Source organism: Pseudonaja textilis, chromosome 4 (genome assembly GCF_049901715.1).
Source record: "Pseudonaja textilis isolate UNSWEBS1 chromosome 4, rPseTex1.2, whole genome shotgun sequence".
In the NCBI taxonomy this organism is placed as follows: domain Eukaryota; kingdom Metazoa; phylum Chordata; class Lepidosauria; order Squamata; family Elapidae; genus Pseudonaja; species Pseudonaja textilis.
Window position 1 is genome coordinate 52,719,175 of NC_141993.1, and position 19,605 is coordinate 52,738,779.

General features: G+C 37.3%; 1 protein-coding gene across 2 annotated transcripts in view; it reads left to right on the forward strand.

The window, feature by feature from the left end:
• NGEF (neuronal guanine nucleotide exchange factor) overlaps nucleotides 1-19,287 on the forward strand; it is a 64,588-nt gene extending 45,301 nt beyond the window's left edge. For both annotated transcript variants that reach the window (XM_087933026.1, XM_026701319.2), the window contains 9 exons: nucleotides 1,561-1,713; nucleotides 4,997-5,126; nucleotides 6,010-6,084; nucleotides 8,418-8,507; nucleotides 9,362-9,525; nucleotides 10,818-10,973; nucleotides 13,430-13,509; nucleotides 16,420-16,524; nucleotides 16,907-19,287. In XM_087933026.1, coding sequence (XP_087789152.1) covers nucleotides 1,561-1,713; nucleotides 4,997-5,126; nucleotides 6,010-6,084; nucleotides 8,418-8,507; nucleotides 9,362-9,525; nucleotides 10,818-10,973; nucleotides 13,430-13,509; nucleotides 16,420-16,524; nucleotides 16,907-17,079 — 1,126 coding nt within the window. In that variant the 3' untranslated portion in view covers nucleotides 17,080-19,287. The remainder of the gene's footprint in view (nucleotides 1-1,560; nucleotides 1,714-4,996; nucleotides 5,127-6,009; nucleotides 6,085-8,417; nucleotides 8,508-9,361; nucleotides 9,526-10,817; nucleotides 10,974-13,429; nucleotides 13,510-16,419; nucleotides 16,525-16,906) is intronic.
• Nucleotides 19,288-19,605: the final 318 nt, after the last annotated feature.

Consider the following 19,605-nt stretch of genomic DNA (forward strand, 5'->3'; position numbering starts at 1 on the left):
TGGAAAAACAATGTTGGGTTGGATAGATCTCTCATTTGTCAAAGGTTAGATTCATAAGACATAAATAATTTCAGAGTAGCAGTGTTTCAGAATTAATATGAATGAAAAAATTATAAATATTCTGGCTTTTTCTCTATTATTTTTACTGCAGTCATTTACCAGATTTTTACTGCAGTCATTATGTGAATATCAGTCATAATGTACATTAATCAATTTCTGCACCTATACTGTATGTATGTATGTATGTATGTATGTATATATATGTGTGTGTGTGTGTGTGTGTGTGTGTATCTTTGGTTGTTCGGGTTTTCTCCCGTGTAAGATTCGAAGTATCTAGGCAACGTTTCGATGAAGTCTCATTCATCATCTTCAGGCTTCTGTCTTCGGCTCTGTGCTTCTCTGAGTGAGAAGCACAGAGAAGCACTCAGAGCTTCACTCAGAGAAGCACAGAGCCGAAGACAGAAGCCTGAAGATGATGAATGAGACTTCATCAACGTTGCCTAGATACTCGAATCTTACGCGAGAAAACCTGAACAACCAAAGATCCACATACAAATACCCAGCGAGAACCTCAGAAAATATATATATATTTTATATATATATATACCAAGCCCCCACCTGAACAGAACACGCCTCCAACCAATCAGAACACGGCTAACCCCCAACCAATCAGAACACAGCCAAGCCCCCACCCAATCAAGTCCCACCCCACTGGCAGTTAAAAGGAGGAAGCAGCTGCAATCTCACATTACTCTGAGAAGCACAGAGCCGGAGACAGAAGCCTGAAGATGATGAATGAGACTTCATCGAAACGTTGCCTAGATACTTCAAATCTTACGCGGGAGAAAACCGAACAACCAAAGATCCATATATATATATATATATATATATATATATATATATATATATATATATATATATATATATATATATATATAAAATGGATTATATACTCCTCATTATACTACTTCTCTTCCTGTGAATCAGAGGTCTAACCATGGATATGTGGTCATGTATGCATGCTATTCTCCCTACCCATGAAATGAGGGCAAAAATCTTTAATTTACAGAGATCAGTGTCAAGAATTGGTCATTAATTACAAAAACAAAAACAAGAATCTTTTACTTAATTCTTGTGACATTCTTTTTCCACAATCTGTCTAGGGATTAGTTTGTCTCAGCTTGAAAAGTATGTATGTATATGTATATATTTTGCTCACATTTTTTAATAAGTTACTTAAAGTTATTTATCAGATAAAATGAAAATGACTAGTCATGTTTTAGTTTGCACTCGATAATATTTTTTTTAAATAATGAACTTTCAAATATACTCACATGGCTCAAATTTGGTATAAAACAAATAAGAGAGATCTCCTTCAGCAATGCAAATAAAAATGAAAATATTTTAGAGTCTATATTTTCCGATTTTCTATGCTTCTTTCTGGAAAGAATTGAAGCAAAATACAAACTGAAGATTCTGTCGCAATCTTTGCTTTCCTTCTTTGTTGGCTGTATGTTTTTTTTTTTAATTTGAATGATTAATTCTTGATTTCTCCTTTAGATTTCTCTTAGATCTTGAGAAGCGAGTAGAAGAGAACATTGTAATCTCTGATGTCTGCGACATTGTCCATCAGCATACTGTTAGCTACTTCTCAGTATATGTCACTTATGTGTCCAACCAGACCTACCAGGAAAGAACCTACAAGCAACTTCTGTGAGTGTAATTTCTCAAGCATGGCTTTGCTAATGAAACAATTTAACTCCAGCACAGCAACTGGATAACCTTCAAGATCTCAATAGTTAGCTCACAGGGGAAATTTATTTTCCTCAGGTTTTAAGAATTCATGTCTGGGTTCAATGTATAATTAAGTTAAACAATACAGCCAAAAGACCAACAGAGGTAGATGTAAGCATTTTGTATTGACTCATCAGTACCTACGTTACAATAACATGGTTAAAATCAGCTTCAAATATAAGACCTAGCAAGAGCATTAATTAAGCCTATAAGGTATGCAGGAAAGCAACTAATGGCAAGCCTTATGCCCACGGGAGGCGTAGATTGACACAAACCGTTTCTGCACACACAAGAGGGGCTTCAAACGGTTAATGACCACTGCCTCAGCAAAACACAGGAAAATGGCTGAAGAAGGCATTTTATGGCCTTGATTTGCTGCTGTTGTTGGAATACTCAAGGTTGTATGGACCCATTTCGGAAGATGCTCCTTTATTCTGAAAGCCAAACACCTATCAGTTCTGTTGATGTAATTGTCTCCACAATTACAAACAAATAATTAAGTGCTAAATATGTGATTCATTTCATACCAGAATAAAAGACAAAAAGACATGTACCTGATCATAAAGAAGGATATTACCTTTGGGCATTGTTCTGTCCCTCAGTCCGCATGGCACAATTTTTATAACAGATAATTAAAGGTGGGGGGGGATATGCATCTCCTTGCCCTCCTTTAATCTTGGCAGGATACCTTTTCTTCCTACCTATTGATGGAAGGACAATCTCTTTTAAGTAGCAATCCCATGAAATTATGAGATCCTTTTCACTGTGAGCCTTTTTATGACTGATAACACATCTGATTTTACTAGCTTAATGAAGATTGCTTCAGAACTTTGGAACAGACCATAAGTGTTGCGGATAACTCTAGTCTTTTAGAAAAAAAAAATCTTCATTACATTAAGAAGTGATCTAACAATTGTGAGCACACACATAAACATAACAATAAAAATACAGCTTGTAGGTTCCCTAATAATGAAAGCACCTTGCTCTCCTTGAACCAAGATGTATCCTGATAAGGTCAGGAACATTTTTACCAAAGTCATTTAAGAAAAGCTAGGCAGAATCATATATATAACATTTACAGTTAAAAATTGAATTGTTCATGGTGATTCAGGCTGAAGTCCTCTGTACCAAATGTATTCACTAAAGATGGTTTTGTATTTCAGAAATTACATCAAATTGAGGTCCAGAGGAGGGTTAATTGTGGCCATTCCAAAATTGTACCTGCTTCCAGGACAGTGCCTCATGGCCTAGGGAAGCAGAGGGTCAGAACAGCTTGCTCTGCTTCTTCAACACCATCTCTGCAGCCCAAGGTCTACGCGGACCCAGCAGAGTAGGATGGGGAGAGATAGATGAGAGGTCCTTGCGGGTTGGTCATTAGGGAAGGTGAATTGCCAAGTGCCTGAATTTTGTTCAGATATCTGTGTGGGTGCTGTAGCAGCTGCAAATTCAGACGGGTTGTTAAGTCCTTTCATTCAGCACCATTGTAATTTTGAATGGTCATTGAATGGTCTTAAGTTGACAATCTATACAAGCTATACGTCTGTTATTGCCATTCTAAAATTTATTCATGTGATTCAAGGTTAAATTGCTCCTTAACAAGTGCTTAATAGAAGGGAACAGTGTTCCTTAGAGATCTGTGATATTACAGGATGGAAATTATTCTTGCTTCGAGAACAGTTTTTGCATAGGAAAGATACATTCAGGAATGAGTACCACTGGCAAGAAAGTGGACTAAAGTAGATGAGTGTGGTAAGCGTGGTGTTGGAACTTTATCTCTTCTTGCATCAGCTTCTGATCAAAACGTTGAATGACAGTGCAAATCATTAAAAAGATCAATTGCAATTAGATGAGAAGTAGTGTATTCTGATTTTTTTTTTACTATGATTCCATTTGAAGTTGCTTCATAACCAGGAATTAAGCAACAAAACAGGGATATAACATCAATGGGAAAACTTTCAAAGAAAAGCTACAATGGCTGTTCAATTTAATGTGCTTCCTGTTGTATATGTATTGCATAATTATATTCATGTTCCAATTCCAGGGTCAAATTGGCCTATAGTTCTCCTATCCATTCTTTCTCTTCCTTCAGAAAAAAACATTTGATGGCTCATCGGATCTCACCAGGCCCCCAGGGTTCACTTGAGCCAGAATCCAGGGTTTGCTTCAGCTGTGCTCCCATGATGATGGCTCAGCCTGTTTGAAACTATAAACTGGAAGTGCTCAATCAAAAATCCCTGATAGCCTGAGATGCAGCTTTCAGAGATGACCAAATTGTTATCAAACTGTAATTTTAAATGTGAATGAGAAGGAAATTAGTAAATATATGATTGAGGAATGAATGTTTATCTTTGCTTAGTTTTGCTTACATTTAAATATAAATTAAATTAAATTTTCTTCTGGTCCACTTGCTATTTTTTGGATTCTGGCCTGTGGCATACCATTTAAAGGCCAAGTGCAGCCCTAACTGGAAAGAGCTGTTTTGCACTTTGGCCTTAAATCAATAATTTAGATTTAATTTTCATATTCCAGAGGCTTCCCTCTATTGTAGTTCATTATGAACACAAAGTTCCCTTATAATGCTGCCTTTTCTTGGCTGTAAGGAATCCAATAACATGAGCTCCCTTGCAAGATAAACAAAAATTGTGAGCTGCTTTTCTGAACTACTGAATGACAGTAGCCATACCTCTGCCTGTCAGTGTGAGTTTCCCATCTGGGTCAAGTAAATTCTTCATCACAATATTTCCAGCAAGGTTTCCCTTGGTCAGAGCACCTTATAGAAAGCTGTCTTCTATGATAATATGCACTTCACCATACCAGAATAATCTGACTGTGTAAAAATGTATAATTAAGTCTCTGACTCAACTGCTTGGACACACTCTCCATTCACATACACCCCCACACACAGCATAGGCAGCCAAGTCTGTATATGTTACATAAGGGAAACCATTACTCTGCTTGCATATAAAAAGTCTTATTTTTCCATTTCCCAATACTATAAATATACTCATCCATAAACCAACATTCAAAGTGCTAATATTTTGCACCACAATTTTCAAAACAAGACCCAAGCCAAAGGGGCCAGAAGTATTGAGAAAGGTAGTGTTGTGGATTAAAAGAATAACATAGAGCGGATCACTTACTCCTACAGGCTTAAGACAAAATGAAATAACAAATACCTCTCTCAATCTGTCTCTTTCGGCAGCCAAGACAAGCCAGGTTTCCGAGAGGTGATTTTACAATTGGAACTGGATCCAAAATGCAAAGGCTTACCTTTCTCATCTTTCTTGATTTTGCCTTTTCAAAGAATCACTAGGCTGAAGCTGCTGGTACAGGTACAATAAATTTATATTCTTCTTTTCATTCTTTTGTGGGGGCCACCTGCAAAGGAGATGACAACATTCAAATAGGAAATGAAAAGCCAATAAGAAATATTTATGGGTATTAGGCTGAATAGAAGATCTATAAATTCTCTTTTTAGTGTTGATATTATAGATGGTAATACTAAATTAGCATCAAAGTCTTATACATGTATTCAAGTAAGTACTGTTCAACAATAATACAACTTAACAATACATACAGTATATATCTATATATATCTATATATATAAAAGTGAAATACCATTCACGCATCATCAAAAATCTCCAGAACTGTAAAGCCTACAAACTTGAAATTTGGCACGTATGTTCCTCTTGGCTACTAGGTGCTCACTAAGAAAGGATTTTTCGAAATGACCATCAGAGCAATAGTATTTAGTATATTACTATTAACACGCTCTGATACTAAGGAGTTCTAATCTCCCTCCCCACCTAAAAAGAAATCACTTCCAAATGCAAAACCCAAGCAGAGGAGAGGAGTTTCAGTTTCACAGCAGCAACCAGCTTTAGTACAGAACAGTTGAACTAAGCTATACCCAAGCTCCTTGCTGTCTTCTTGCTCACTCAGCAAACACTTTCAGTTTCCAAACAGCCCTCAACTCCCACACATTGACAGGATGCTAGCCAGATGGATGCTGGTAGGCAGAAGCAGAATTTTTTCCCCTTGTTTTCCTCTTCAAAAAACTAAGCCCAATCACATAGTTTCGTGCTGAAGCAAGGGTATAGAGCTACACACACAGAGAGACAGACAGACAATATTTGAAAATATCCTACTGTATTATCAGAAGCTGCATGGTTTCTGTAAAACAAGTTAATAACATTTTACCTGCTCTTGTGCAGAATATTCTGAAGAAAGTGGAAGAAAAATCTGAACGTGAAATCACTGCTCTTGAGGCTCACAAGGAACTGGAAATAGTAAGCTTGTTTAGATTTTTTACTTTCTTTTTTAGGCAAATAACAGTTCCAATGAATTGAAAGCCTGGAAAATGTCTTATATAATACTTTTTATATAAAATTCACTTCCTTTAGAAAACCATTCAAGCAAGTTTCTAAGCAGGGGTTGATTAGTGATGAATTGACACACCTGTGAGGATCTTTAGAGGAAATACGTTTTCTGAGGAAAACGGATTCAGACTTTAGGGTCCAGAGCTGTTGTCAAACACTTGAAGGTGATAAAAATCCATGGAGAGCAGTTAATTTAATTAGCTGCCACCATTCAAAGACTGTTAATAGGTCAGATTTGTATCTAGAAGTGTAGAGTTACTTTTATGATCCCAAAATTGTTGAGTCATGGCATATATTTTTAAAAGTGTTTCATTTCATTCAAACTCCATTTTAGGAATCCCCTGTGCATATCCTTTCTGACTAAATGCATATTTCTGGGTTAGGGCAAATTATAAATGTTACTATTAAACTGAACCAGTGCCTGATAAGTGAAATATAAAGGTATCTGCCCTCCCTTGGCCATGCAGGATGCAACTCTGCTTCAGGTCTAGTTCATCTGTGTTAAGACCAAAAGTATAGATATGGCCTACAAACATGGGTAGCCAGTTTGGTCAAGTGGTAAAAGTGATGTCCTAGAAACTAGGAGAACCTGAATTCCAATCCTGCCTTAGGTGTGAAAGCCAGCTGGGTTACTTTGAGCCAGTCACACACTTTCAGCCCAATCCACCTAACAAGGTGGTTGTTGTGGGAAAAATAGGAAGAGGATGGCATATAATACATTTGCTGCCTTGAGTTACTTATAATGTAATAAAGGCAGGATAAAAATATAATAATAAATACAAATAAATAAAAAGCTAAATACTTATTTCTATTTAAAACATGTTATAAGCTACTGTGTGATTTTTACCACACACAAAATCTAATTATGACCTTACCTGGAGTGGCAGTACCTTATGACAGTGACTCATATGCTTATCACCATTCCATTGAAATGCTACAATTTACATGAGCTGCTTTCAGAAACCACTTGGAAGTTCAAAACATAGCAACCCCCTTGTGCTGCTAGCATTACTTTGATTGTCAGCAAATTTCATGGTGCAATTAAATAACTCACTGACTTATAGAGCCCCATATTGTATGACTAGGTATCTCCAGAATTACCTTCTTTAACTATAATTAACCTAGTTAAATCCCCTTTGTCAGGCATTACAAGCCTGAGACCAGAAGAGGGTCACTCTTGCTAGCATTATTAAAGCAAGTTAAAATGAAACTCTTTTGGAAGGCTTTTGATTAGTTGGATGCCATCATGGCATTTTATATAACTATGCATCCCCTTATTTCAAATTCGGTTGAATTATTTTATATTTTATTTACATTGTGGATGTTATACGCATTGTATGATTGGGTCACTATAAAAACTGAATATTTATTTAACAAATTTATTTAGCAACCCAACTCAATATTCCATCCTTGGCATGGTTTTAATAATGAGAACTAAATTGTAATTTGACAGAATCCCAGTATGTTGAACAGTTCATACCATATTGTCAAGTACATACCAAAAGTTATGAAGCAAGTAGAAATAGATCTTTGAAAGCATTCAGAAATTATTTTGTTGATTAGCCCTCAATATCATTCGGGCCAGGTTCTTAATAGCATACAGTATTAAGTCTTACAGCCAACTATTGTAGTACAATTGAATTAGTTTGCCCATCCTGTTTGAATGAAGAGGCATTATAGATTTGTCTTTGCCCATACTTTAAAGTCATCTAGTCAGAGTATATTTTTAAATGTGTCAATTTACACAGTGAAAAAGAGTGACCTATCTGTAGCCAATCTAGATTAGATGATTTCTTAGATAAAAACATCAAAAATGAACAAAAGAAAAACAAAGTTTCCCTGAGAATTGAGCTCAACTTGTGGTGACTCATGAACATATCCATGTTATTTTAACAATGATATAGAAGAGATTTGCCACTGCCTTCTCCCAATGAATGAAATTATGACAATGGGAAGAATCTGAGTGAAAGGAAGTCCTTAGAAGATCTTAGGGAACTTCGATATCACTCCACTCCTGCATGTTGAATGGGCTGGCAAATGCATCTACAATTATAATAAAGGCAAGTAGACAAGGACTTGCCTAACCATAAACTAATTTAAGTACTGCCTTACTTAGATTGCCCTTTGTGGTTTGTTTATTGCTGTTATAAAAAGTTAGCCCCTTCATTTTAAGTGCCGTGTAAGCTCCAAAGCAGGATCTTCAGAAATGCTATTTCTGAAATTTCCTTATCTTTCTCTTTTAGATAGTGAAGGCATGTAATGAAGGTGTTAGAAAGATGAGCCGCACAGAACAGATGATCAGCATCCAGAAGAAATTGGAATTCAAGATCAAGGTATAAAGCTGGTAAATCATGATGAGAAGACAATTGGGTTTTAAAGAACACGCAGAATTGTATGGAAGCAGATTATATGAAAAATAGGATTTGGGACTGCGGGAGAAAAGTCTTTGCTTGATGAAAATAAACTGTGCTCTGATGAATTTTGAGAAAAAATCTGAATGTAAGTGTTCTAGTTTTCACTAAGTAGAACATCATTTAGATCTCCTTTTCTTGGCTTATGTTACAGAAGGACTAGCTAGAGTGAAATGACTAACATTTATACTGAATAATGAATTGAGGATTCAAATCTGTCTTCTGCCATAAAAGAGTCCATTTCTTTTTATTTTTTATTTTGTTGTGAGGAAATATTGGAGAAAGGAATGCAGTTCATGCTGCTTTGAGTTCCTGAAGGAATTAGGAAATATAAATCAAGCAAACAGATTCAGGATGTAGTTTAAGGAATTAAAAATCTATTCTAGGGAAATGGCCTAATCAGAAATCCTCCAGAGGTTCGTTCCTATTACTTGTTCAGATCTATACTACTTCAGATACCATGTAACTTCTATATCATTATTTCACGTTTACAATAAAGATATTTAACAAAGGGTAATAGAAATAGTAGCAATCTTAAAAACTGATGCTGCATTTCACCTCTTCAAAGAGTGTAGCACTTGTTAATATAGGTCCCATCCATTCTAGGGTAGAGATGACTAAGAGTCCTTTCATTTTGTATGCCCCTGTTATACCTATGAATTTCTTCAAGGACCATAATGCCTCAAAGGTCTTAGCCCTTGTTTTAAGGGGGCACCTTTCCTTCCTTAGCAGTAAATTCTACTTGGTTATGATCTCTGTTTTCTTTCCATCATTAGTCTGTACCCATCATCTCTCATTCCCGGTGGCTGCTAAAGCAGGGAGAACTCCAGCAGATGAATGGCCCTAAAACATCCCGTACACTACGTACAAAGAAACTCTTTAGAGAAATCTACTTGTTCCTTTTCAACGACTTACTAGTACTGTGCAGACAAACTAATGGGTAAGTCTAAATTAGACAAATTTAACAATTCTGGAAGAAATTATTCTTCATTAGTAATTAATGTTTATTAATATATTAATAATTACTATAACAATATATTAATATATTGTTTATTTACAACAATAATATTTTAGAGTCTGTCTAGCATACAAAGAATCTCATGTTACTACAGCCCTTGCTATAGGCATAAAATATTAGACAAATCTTTTTAGCTCTTGTTATAGTTTTAACCAAATTTGCTCTAATGATATCCCACCTTGGAGATTTGGACTCTCTTAGTTTCCTGGTTCTCTGCAAATTGTTAAGAACCTGATTGTGCTACCAGGCCTTGGGTTATGATGGTAGTCAAGTTGCTTTGTGTTTGGGGAGGGCATCTTTTGGTATTTTTTTTTCTTTTGTGTTATGGATTAGTTTGAGACACTGGATATCAGACAAGGATTGAAAATGGAATATAGGTAGTCCTGGACTTAAGACTGGTCACTTAGCAACCATTTGAAGTTATGACAGACTGCTTATGAGCCAGTTTTAAAGTTAAAGCCTTTGCAGTGCTCCTGCAATCATTCCTCCTTATGACCAAGTGCAAAAATGCTGCAACACCTCCTGCCTATCTATGCCACCATCCTACTCCACCAGGTCCCTACAGGCCTAGCTGGAACATGATCAAACATTGCTGAATCAGAGCTGAAGAAGCTTCTTGGATGAGAAGCGAAATGTCTTCAAAGAAAAACCAGAAAGTCCAGTTGCCAGTCATCCTTTGGGATGACTGAGAAACTCCGTAGACATTGCTGAATCTGTTACCCCATTCTAATAGAAAACAAAGAAGTTAAAGGCATTTTAGGTGCTTTACATTTTTTGAAGCTATATAATAAATAGGTGATTACACTAGTTTCCCCAAATCAAATCAAATCTATATTATGACATGACCAGAATATGTTTCCCACATTCCCAATAATCACCCTCCCCCACCCCACTCCCCCAACTCTCAGAACAATACAAAGTGAACTGGGCTACTTTCCATGTTGTGGATACAGTCATAAACCAGGTCATCTGATTCTTGCTTTTTCTTGAAATAACTTTCTAGGTCTAGGAGAACCCTTGCAACAGAGGAGGGATCTTACTATGTCCAGGTCCCTTTAATTTATAATCGAGATTAAATCATTTATTCTTCTAATCCTGAGAAATATCTTATTCTGATTCATCTCTGACAAGTATATTCTATCTGTTTCTCTGTCCCATTTTTTTTAAAAAGTGTAACCCAGCCTATAATAATAATCATTTATTATTTGCCTCAGTGACAAGTACCAAGTATTTGATTCTGCTCCTCGAGGCCTTCTTCGAGTGGAAGAGTTGGAGGACCAAGGACAGAGCTTGGCCAATGTATTTATTCTGAGGCTTCTGGAAAATGCAGATGACCGTGAAGTCAGCTATATGCTGAAGGCGTTATCCCAGTGAGTATAGCAAGTGATACGCATGTGAGCATGTGGATTCTGTGAATGAACCCATTCAATTTGTTCCAGCTTCATGAAGTATGGACTTTTAGCTTTTCCAGGCTAATCAGTGAGCAAACTGCTTGTATGCAACTCATCCATATTCCATTTTTTCATTCGCATGCATGCATGCACAGAAATCTGTTCAGAAATTGTTCTGTGTATAAATCTTAAGCAGAAACTACCTTGTAATTTATTTCTATCAGTAAAATTAGCTCCCCTTAATGTAATTGCCTGTTTTAAAACCCCCATGATTAGGCATAGAAAACGTTAGTCTCTAATTCTTGGGCAGAACCAGAATGGTTTAGTTTCTTCCTCCCCCAAAATAGTGAATTAAGGGTAGGGTCATGATTTTTTTTCCATACTGAAATTAGGAAACCAAACGAAATTGTTCCCCCCTCCTTTGCTGAGAGCTTTTTATTCTCATTCTTCAATACTTTGTTCCAGAACAGAGCTCTCCAAACTTGGCAACTAAGGCTTGTGGACTTCAACTCCCAGAATTCTGGGAGTTGAAGTCCACAAACCTTAAAATTGCCAAGTGTGGGGACTCCTGTTTCAAAATATTCCTAAAATGACTAAAATGTGCTAAGGAGATGATTCCCCCCACTTTTTTTTGGCTACAAAACTGTTGTTTGAAGGTTAATTATTTTGTGGATATTTTTGCAAACAAAGCTAATGCTACCCCATGATAATTGAATTTCAAGAAGAGGTCACATTGGGATTTTTTTGTGGTAACTCCTTTTTTAAATTTGTTAAATTTGCTTTTGATTTTATATATATAAAGGAACTTTTTCAGCCCAATTTCTGAAAACATAAGTAAGCTTTGACTACATGGAATAATATTGATTAGTATTTCCACTGCATCAGTAGATAATCATCTCACAATCAGAACATGAACACACATCATCAATCATATGTTTGAACAGGGGGTTGGAGTAGAAGACCTCCAAACTCACTTCCAATCCTTTCATTTTAATGATATGTGCAATCAGTGGGTAATACTGAGGTTACTCTGTCCTTCCAGTGTTGAAGCATAATCTTTTTTGCAACATCCTACCATGCCTGGTAATTCCATGTCTCTTTGGGAAGTGATAGGTGTTAAAGTACATTCATATATTAAAGGATGTTGATCATATTACCATATTAACACATGGTTAGTATTAAACCAGATGGGCAGTAGTGAGTCTGGCTCAGATTCTTTCATGCATTTCACTGTTATAGAACAATGAAACAGCAGATTTTCTTCTGAGGTGTTTAATAAACATGGATAAAAATACTTTGTGGAATTGATCCCATGTGAAAATCATAAGGAACATACTTGATGCTCTTTGATCACCATTTATTAGTTAATAGGAGATATTGCAAGTCTTTATTTGAGAATTTTGCAAATAAATCATATCCAAAAGAAACTTCAATGCAAAATTTTAATTCCGGGGTTTTGAAGGCTGCTAAAACTTGTGGACCATTTTTTCCCCAGACTAGTTTGACCATTTCATTTGCTGATGTCTGCTTCAAAAGGCAAATGGAACATATTATAAGAGGTTTAGAAATCCTATATATTTAGTTTCATAAACTTGATTATGATTGTTTATGCAGCTCTGTAGAATTCCTTATATAATTTAATATATTCTTCTTTAAACTTTGGTTTTTTTATGTACAGAATAGTTTTAAGTACTGAAACCATCAGCATTCAAGTACTTGCATTATATTCTGTTTTATTTTATTCCTACTTTAGTTAGTATGTACAGTATTTCCATCCAAGCTACATAAATTCAGGTTAGGGATCATAGGAAATATTGTATGTTCTGTTCTGAAATCAAAGTATATGGTCAGTCCTTTATGTATGAGTTACAGGTTTACTGTATCCTGTCTAATTTGAAACTAAGTAAGAGGAGTACTGTATATAGTGAAATTTACATTTTTGTAGTCTACCAAACATTTCTGAAATACGCTCAGTTTTCACAGATATTTCCACCCAGAGTTCCTTAAAATACATAACTGCAGATGAGTCATTTTGCAGAGGCATGACATGAGAAGAGGAATGATAAAATGCCTATAGATTTATGATTACGTTTACATATGCTGAAGCAATCAGTATTAAGATAAACACCTAATGCTGTGTATGCACCAAGAAAAAATATTTTAAATGAAGGTGTAATAATGGAGTAAATGAATTCTTGCGTATCTTATGGTCACTGGACTTACAGAAAAGATGTGTTATGAGCTTTCTGATTCCTCCATAAATGGAATATACATAAATACACACACACACACACATACACACACACACACACACACAGAAGAAAAATTTGCAAATTGGCAGGAACAATTAATTGTAAGAGTTGCATGATTTCTAATCTTTCCAAAAGTGCCTGGAAAACTGACTGCTGTGATCTCTTCCTATATATGTCACATAGAAGTGAAATGAAACGCTGGATGATTTTGCTGGCTCCAAATCGACGAACAAAGTTTGTTTCCTTCACATCCAGGCTTATGGGTAAGTGAAAAAGAAGATGGTATCCAAACAGGTTGGAAAGGCATGCTATACCTTTCTTCTTTTATTGGATTTTAGCAATGTCAATTCTTCTAGACTTTAAATCAGGATGGGTATCATTGATTGGGAAAGCCAGTTGTGTGTAATGGTTAAGGCGTCAGGCTAGAAACCAGGAGATGCTGTTTTCTGTTTCTTGTACAGAGGTGGATTCATAAACTGTACAGATGCAGAGAGATAACTCAACAAGATGTCCATAACAAAGAACATTTATTGGTTCATCAAGTATCCTCATAACCTACATTTGTGATGAAGTTCTTCTTTTATGACCAATCTTTTGTGTATCTGCCTTGTAGTGAAAGATTGGCTATCTCCTAACCCATCTCGTAGCGGTAGAAAAGCTGCTATCAATTCATGAGTCCAGGCAAGAATGGAGGGAAACCTCCCCCAACCCTTCGAGGGTCAATTTAGTGACCAATCAGGATTACAGATGTGGCCATGTGAGATGAACTACATTTCCCAGGATACCTTTAACTACATTTACCATGATGCATCCCCTTAAGGGGACAGCTCATAATTCCTAAGTAACTATCCAATTCCAATAGACTGGCTGGGACAGCACACTCCCTACCTGGAATTGTAAATTCCACTAGTAAAAGAAGAGAAAAAAATTAACTGTAAACTAAGATAAGCGGTAAACAGTAATACTAACTGAATAGCATATAACTATATAACTAAGATAAACAGTTAGCTATATAACAAAGAAAAAACAGTAAACATTAATAAAACATCAAACAAAGCAAAGCATGCAAAGTTTGAGGTTCAATCTTCAAGTTCGGCTTCTTGGTGCGAGTCTGCTGGTCACCTCTGGCGGCCTTTTAGGGTGTACAGGTACTCTTGGTGGCAAAGGTGAAAGTCTGGTGGTCACTTCTGGCCTTTTAGGATTGGAATGGTACTCTTGCTTTCATGGTGTCAAAGAGCATTGGGAACATCGGGAAGCTGTTGGAAAGGGTGTTGCGGAGGTATACGCCTGTGTAAAGTGTCTTAGTGGATGTCTGGTGGTTGTTGGCGGTCGTTTAGGGTGTCCTAGCAAAAGTGTACTGATCAGCAGTGGCCTTTTTAGGCTGGAATGTCATTCTTTTTTTTGATGGTACCAAAGGGGGTCAGAAGGCTGTTGGAATGGGTGGTGCTGAGGCATTTGCCTGGGTTGGAGCCTGCATCTGAGCGTCACTGACAATTCCTATGATCCCCCATCCTTGTGGAGATTTGATGGCCACTGGGCCATCTACAGGGCCGCCGACTGACTCGGAGAAGAGAAAGGCGCGTGGGGCATTATTCCCCAGCAAGAGTAGGATATCAGCCTCCGGATCTAGAGCGGGAAAGTATGAGCCAGGTGCTGTAGGTGAGGCATGGTACTTATGACCTCAGGTCTTAGATCTGACTGCGGTCATTCGGTACACCATCGCATTCAAACACGGGCAGCAGTGGGAACCGGGAACTTCCATCCAATGACTCTATGCAGAATCTAGTAGCTTTCCTCCCCGCCGTGCTTCTTGGTCCATGGCATGTTGATACAGTGAAAGGAAGTTTGTTCTGTTGCACCTCAAAGAGGTTGAAGAATGCAGGTTTGGATAGGGTGCAGATGCTTTCAGTGTCTATCCGTATGTACATTTTCACAGCGTCTTCGGGGCGACCTTCAGGGTACACTTTGGCTAAGCAGCTGGGAAGACATGAACGAGGGTATGGTGAGTCAGCACACAGTGCTGTGCAGTTGACACTCATGCTTGGTGTTGGTTGCGGTTTGTCAGTCTGCCGAGGAGCCCTGTCTGATTCTGTGGTATGGTAAGGCTCCTTGTTCGAAGGAGCGTTGCGAGATATCTGTTGTGGTGGCTCGGCGTCTGGATGCAGCGCAGTCGGGTGCTGGTCACTTTTGCAGATGTGACATTTCACTTTGGTTGTGCAGTATGTGGGTGAATGTTTGGATTCGCAACACTTGTAGCAGTATTGGTACTCCCTTAGTAACTCTTTTCGTTGGATCAGTGATTTCGCTGCAAACCCAGTGCAGCTGTTCAGCGAGTGACGAGTGTGATGCATAGGACAAAATTGGTTTCTCATTGAAGTAGTAGATCTAAATTGGGTTGTATCTGATGAGGTCTCTCCTGCACTGTGTACAGATGAGGTCACGACTCCTGTGTTATGTGTCGACCTTTGGTGATGATCTGTACAGATGTGCAGTAGAGGCTGGAGAGGCCCAGAGGTGGAGTCATAAATTGTACAGATGCAGAGAGATAACTCAACAAGACGTCCGTAACAAAGAACATTTATTGGTTCATCAGGTATCCTCATAACTCAAGTTTGTGATGAAGTTCTTCTTTTATGACCAATCCTTTATATATCTGCCTTGTAGTGAAAGATGGCTATCTCCTAATCCATCTTGTAGCGGTAGAAAAGCTCCTATCAGTTCATGAATCCAGGCAAGAATAGAGGGAAACCTCCCCAATGCCTCGAGGATCAATTTAGTGACCAATCAGGATTACAGATGTGGCCACATGACATGAACTACATTTCCCAGGATACCTTTAACTATATTTACCATGATGCATTCCATTAAGGGAACAGCTCATAATTCCTAAGTAACTATCCAATTCCTATAGACTGGCTGGGACAGGACAGCACATGCTGAGTTCTAGTTGTTCCTTAGGCACAGAGCCAACTGGGTGATTCTGGATGAGTCACTGTCTAGGAACGAGTTAGTGGCAAACTACTTCTGGAAACATTGAGAGATTCTTACACGCTATGTTTTGCAGCAAGTTTTTCATACAGACCAGGATTTCATTAGCTCCTAATTCTATTAAAAATACCCATGCAGTTCCTTCTCATAAATGATTGGCAAGCTAAATTAATTTCCTTTAACAGATTGCCCTCAAGTACAATGTGTCCATCCTTACGTGGCCCAGCAACCAGATGAGCTTTCATTGGAATTGGCTGATGTTCTCAACATTCTGGAAAAGACAGATGATGGTAAGATCAACAAGACGTATGCAGAACTGTGTCCCAGTTCCATTACAATGGAACACTCTTTTATTTGCATCACTAAAGATGGCACACTGCAGTGTATTTGAGCATTCCAGCAGTCATGGCCCAAGGAAATGAATAAGTGTATACTTTGTCATACTATTATTTAAAATGGCAGTAATATTAAGGTATTTCAGTGCTAATGAAGCTATATTCTTACATTTCCTTTAGTTGTAACATATGCTTCATACTTAAGGTGGTATAACCACCATCATGATACATTCTAATTAAAAAATATACTTGCTGCATATTGAATTATTAAGCCAATAAAGCATCGATCTCTATTAGTACATTTCTTCCACCATCACTATCTTTTCTTTTACTCTAGGCTGGATATTTGGGGAACGTTTGCATGATCAAGAAAGAGGTTGGTTCCCCAGTTCTATGGGTGAAGAGATTATGAATCCCAAGATTCGCTCTCAAAATTTAAAGGAATGTTTCCGAGTGCACAAAACTGATGACAGTCAGAGGAGGAAGATGGGCAGCAGGAATAGACAATGATCATTGCTTAGTCACCTGTTTTTCAGAAGCTGTTTATGGCAGAGGCTGAGACAATGAAATGGAGTGCTTGAGAGAATGCACACGAATCATCTTTTGGCAAGCAAATCCTTTCACCTATGAACTATTGGGCTTCCTTGCATTCTCATTACAAATTGGATAGTCTTTCTGAAGACAAACTGAAAAGAAGAGAGCCTGTCATTCACCTGTACAGATGTAGAAGCTGTAAATGTCTTTCCTAATGTACTGCATACTCTGAAGATTGTAAATTTATTAACTGCATGATGAAGAAATTAATCACTTGAGCATCTGGGGAAATTATGTCAATGTCCGTAAATCCAACAACTTGGTTCTTTGGCATCTTATCCAATGGTATAAAAAAGTGCAGCATTTGATTTTATGGAAAGATAATGAAGTTGTGGACAATACTACACTGAAAGTTTATACTATAAATTGTCAACTTCCATATTTCTATACTCAGGAAGTTTCTCCTAGGAACTGAGTTTGAACTGCTCATGTGATAAACTAGTTTCTTCTTGTGTTTTGGAAGAAAGGTGGAGGTAACAAAAAGATTAGGAAGTGCAATGTTATATAGTTAAAATGCACCACAATATTTATTTACCTGGGTGTCTTGGTTATGAACTTCTATGTTCTAGAAGGTAATATTGAAGCATGCAAAGTATATTTTCTAAAATAAGAATCAGTTGGTTGCAGTGGCCCAATTGGGAACTCAGATTATCATTCTTCTATTTTATTGACCTGTGTAGCCTACACTTCTTAAAATGATACCATATTATGCAGGATGATACTGAATCAATTATTCTGTTTTATAAGAACCATTACTCCCTGACTAATTAATCACTAACTGCCCTTACTTATCCAAACGTAATTATTTCATACACTTACCACTGGTAACCAGACAGAGTATAGCTGTGTTTGGAATTAGTGCCAGAATGGGGAGTATACTAAGATAGGAGTCCCCAGCTCTGGGCTGCAGCTCAGTATGGGCTGCAGCCTATTTGGAATTGGGCCATGTGAGTGGCTTGGCAGAACACAAGTGGCGAGCTGGCAGGCAGTCACGCATGTGTGCCGGCCCACTGCACGTGCAAGTCGAGCTGCACCCATGCATGTTGGCCCACCACTTGCACAAGGGCTGTGTGTGCATGCACACTGGCCTGCCACTCACACAGCCCAGGTTCTCCTCTTCCTCCCCTCAAGCCAAGTCACAACATTTGGGGACCATTGTATTAAGGGGTTTGTGCTAAGCAAGTGCTGCACTGAACTGTATAGGAGAATGCAATATTTGAGACAATATCCCTTGAAGAGATTTCTTTGCTTGAGTATCTTGCATACACTGAAGCATTTCCATATGTTGAAAAATATAAAAGAAAAGCAGATAACATTTTTCACAGCCAAATAAGCTACTCATAACATTCCAAATAGGTGCTACATCTGGGAAGCATCGGTGTATCATTCAGAGTCAGAACAACGAGGTTCTGTCTTTTGCTTCTTTGTTCTGCAGTTGTGCACCAATAAGAGCCAATGCCCATGCAAAGAAATTAAGTGGACCTGAGACAAAAGGTGGATGTTTGTATTAAATGTTTCCAAAGTTGTATCAAAGTAATAGAAATGTGTTTTTACTCATTTGTTGTGCACCCTTAGCAAAGTGCATGAAGTCTGTACTTTAAACTTTGTGTACAGGAAAGCCTCGAGCTAAAAGAACAAGAAATGTCTTATAATTTAATACAGAGCCATAAAAAGCATCAATATCTTTTTTATTTTGGAAAAGCCACATGGTCAGCTCTGGGCCCGAGCCTAACAGATTAAAAGGTTGTAAAGCATTTTGCATATTAAAAATGTTACAGAAGCAATTATCAAGAAGCATATATTTATATACTCTTAAATAATTTATTAAATGCCCTTTCTACAAGGCACAAATAGAACAAAGTGTTAATTTGCCCAAAATTGAGACGCTTTAGAAGAGATGAAACTCTTATAAAATATGAAAGGCCATTGGTCTAAATGGTTTTGTTCTATCATTATCAGTAACAATTTCCAGAAGTAAGACTTTTCATCTTGAAAAGAGAGGATGAATACCTGAAAACTTTTGTAATCATTATATTAGAAAAAAAATCTCGCCCATTCATATGTTCCTAGCCAATGTAGTTGTGACCAGTATTATTAAAATATCCTAGTGTTTTGTTGCTTCCAAAATTAGTTTTCCAAATTGCATTTAAGGTAACTTTTTTTCTTGAGCTATACTGATACATGTCTAAAAACACCAAAGTGGTTGAGTTTTGAAGGGAAAGCGTCCAGTCCTGCCTCACAATTTTAATCTAATACCAATCATGTTTTGCTTGTACCATTGCTGTGCCTTTGAGTAATTTACTTGCAAAATAATAAAGGAGATAAGATTGTATAAAAACATGAAAATATCTAAAAATTGTAGCAATGTACAAATAAGTTCCTATAATAAGTTGAGCAATTACGTCTTTATAAATGGACGATCTGGTAATGTTAGCTGGACTT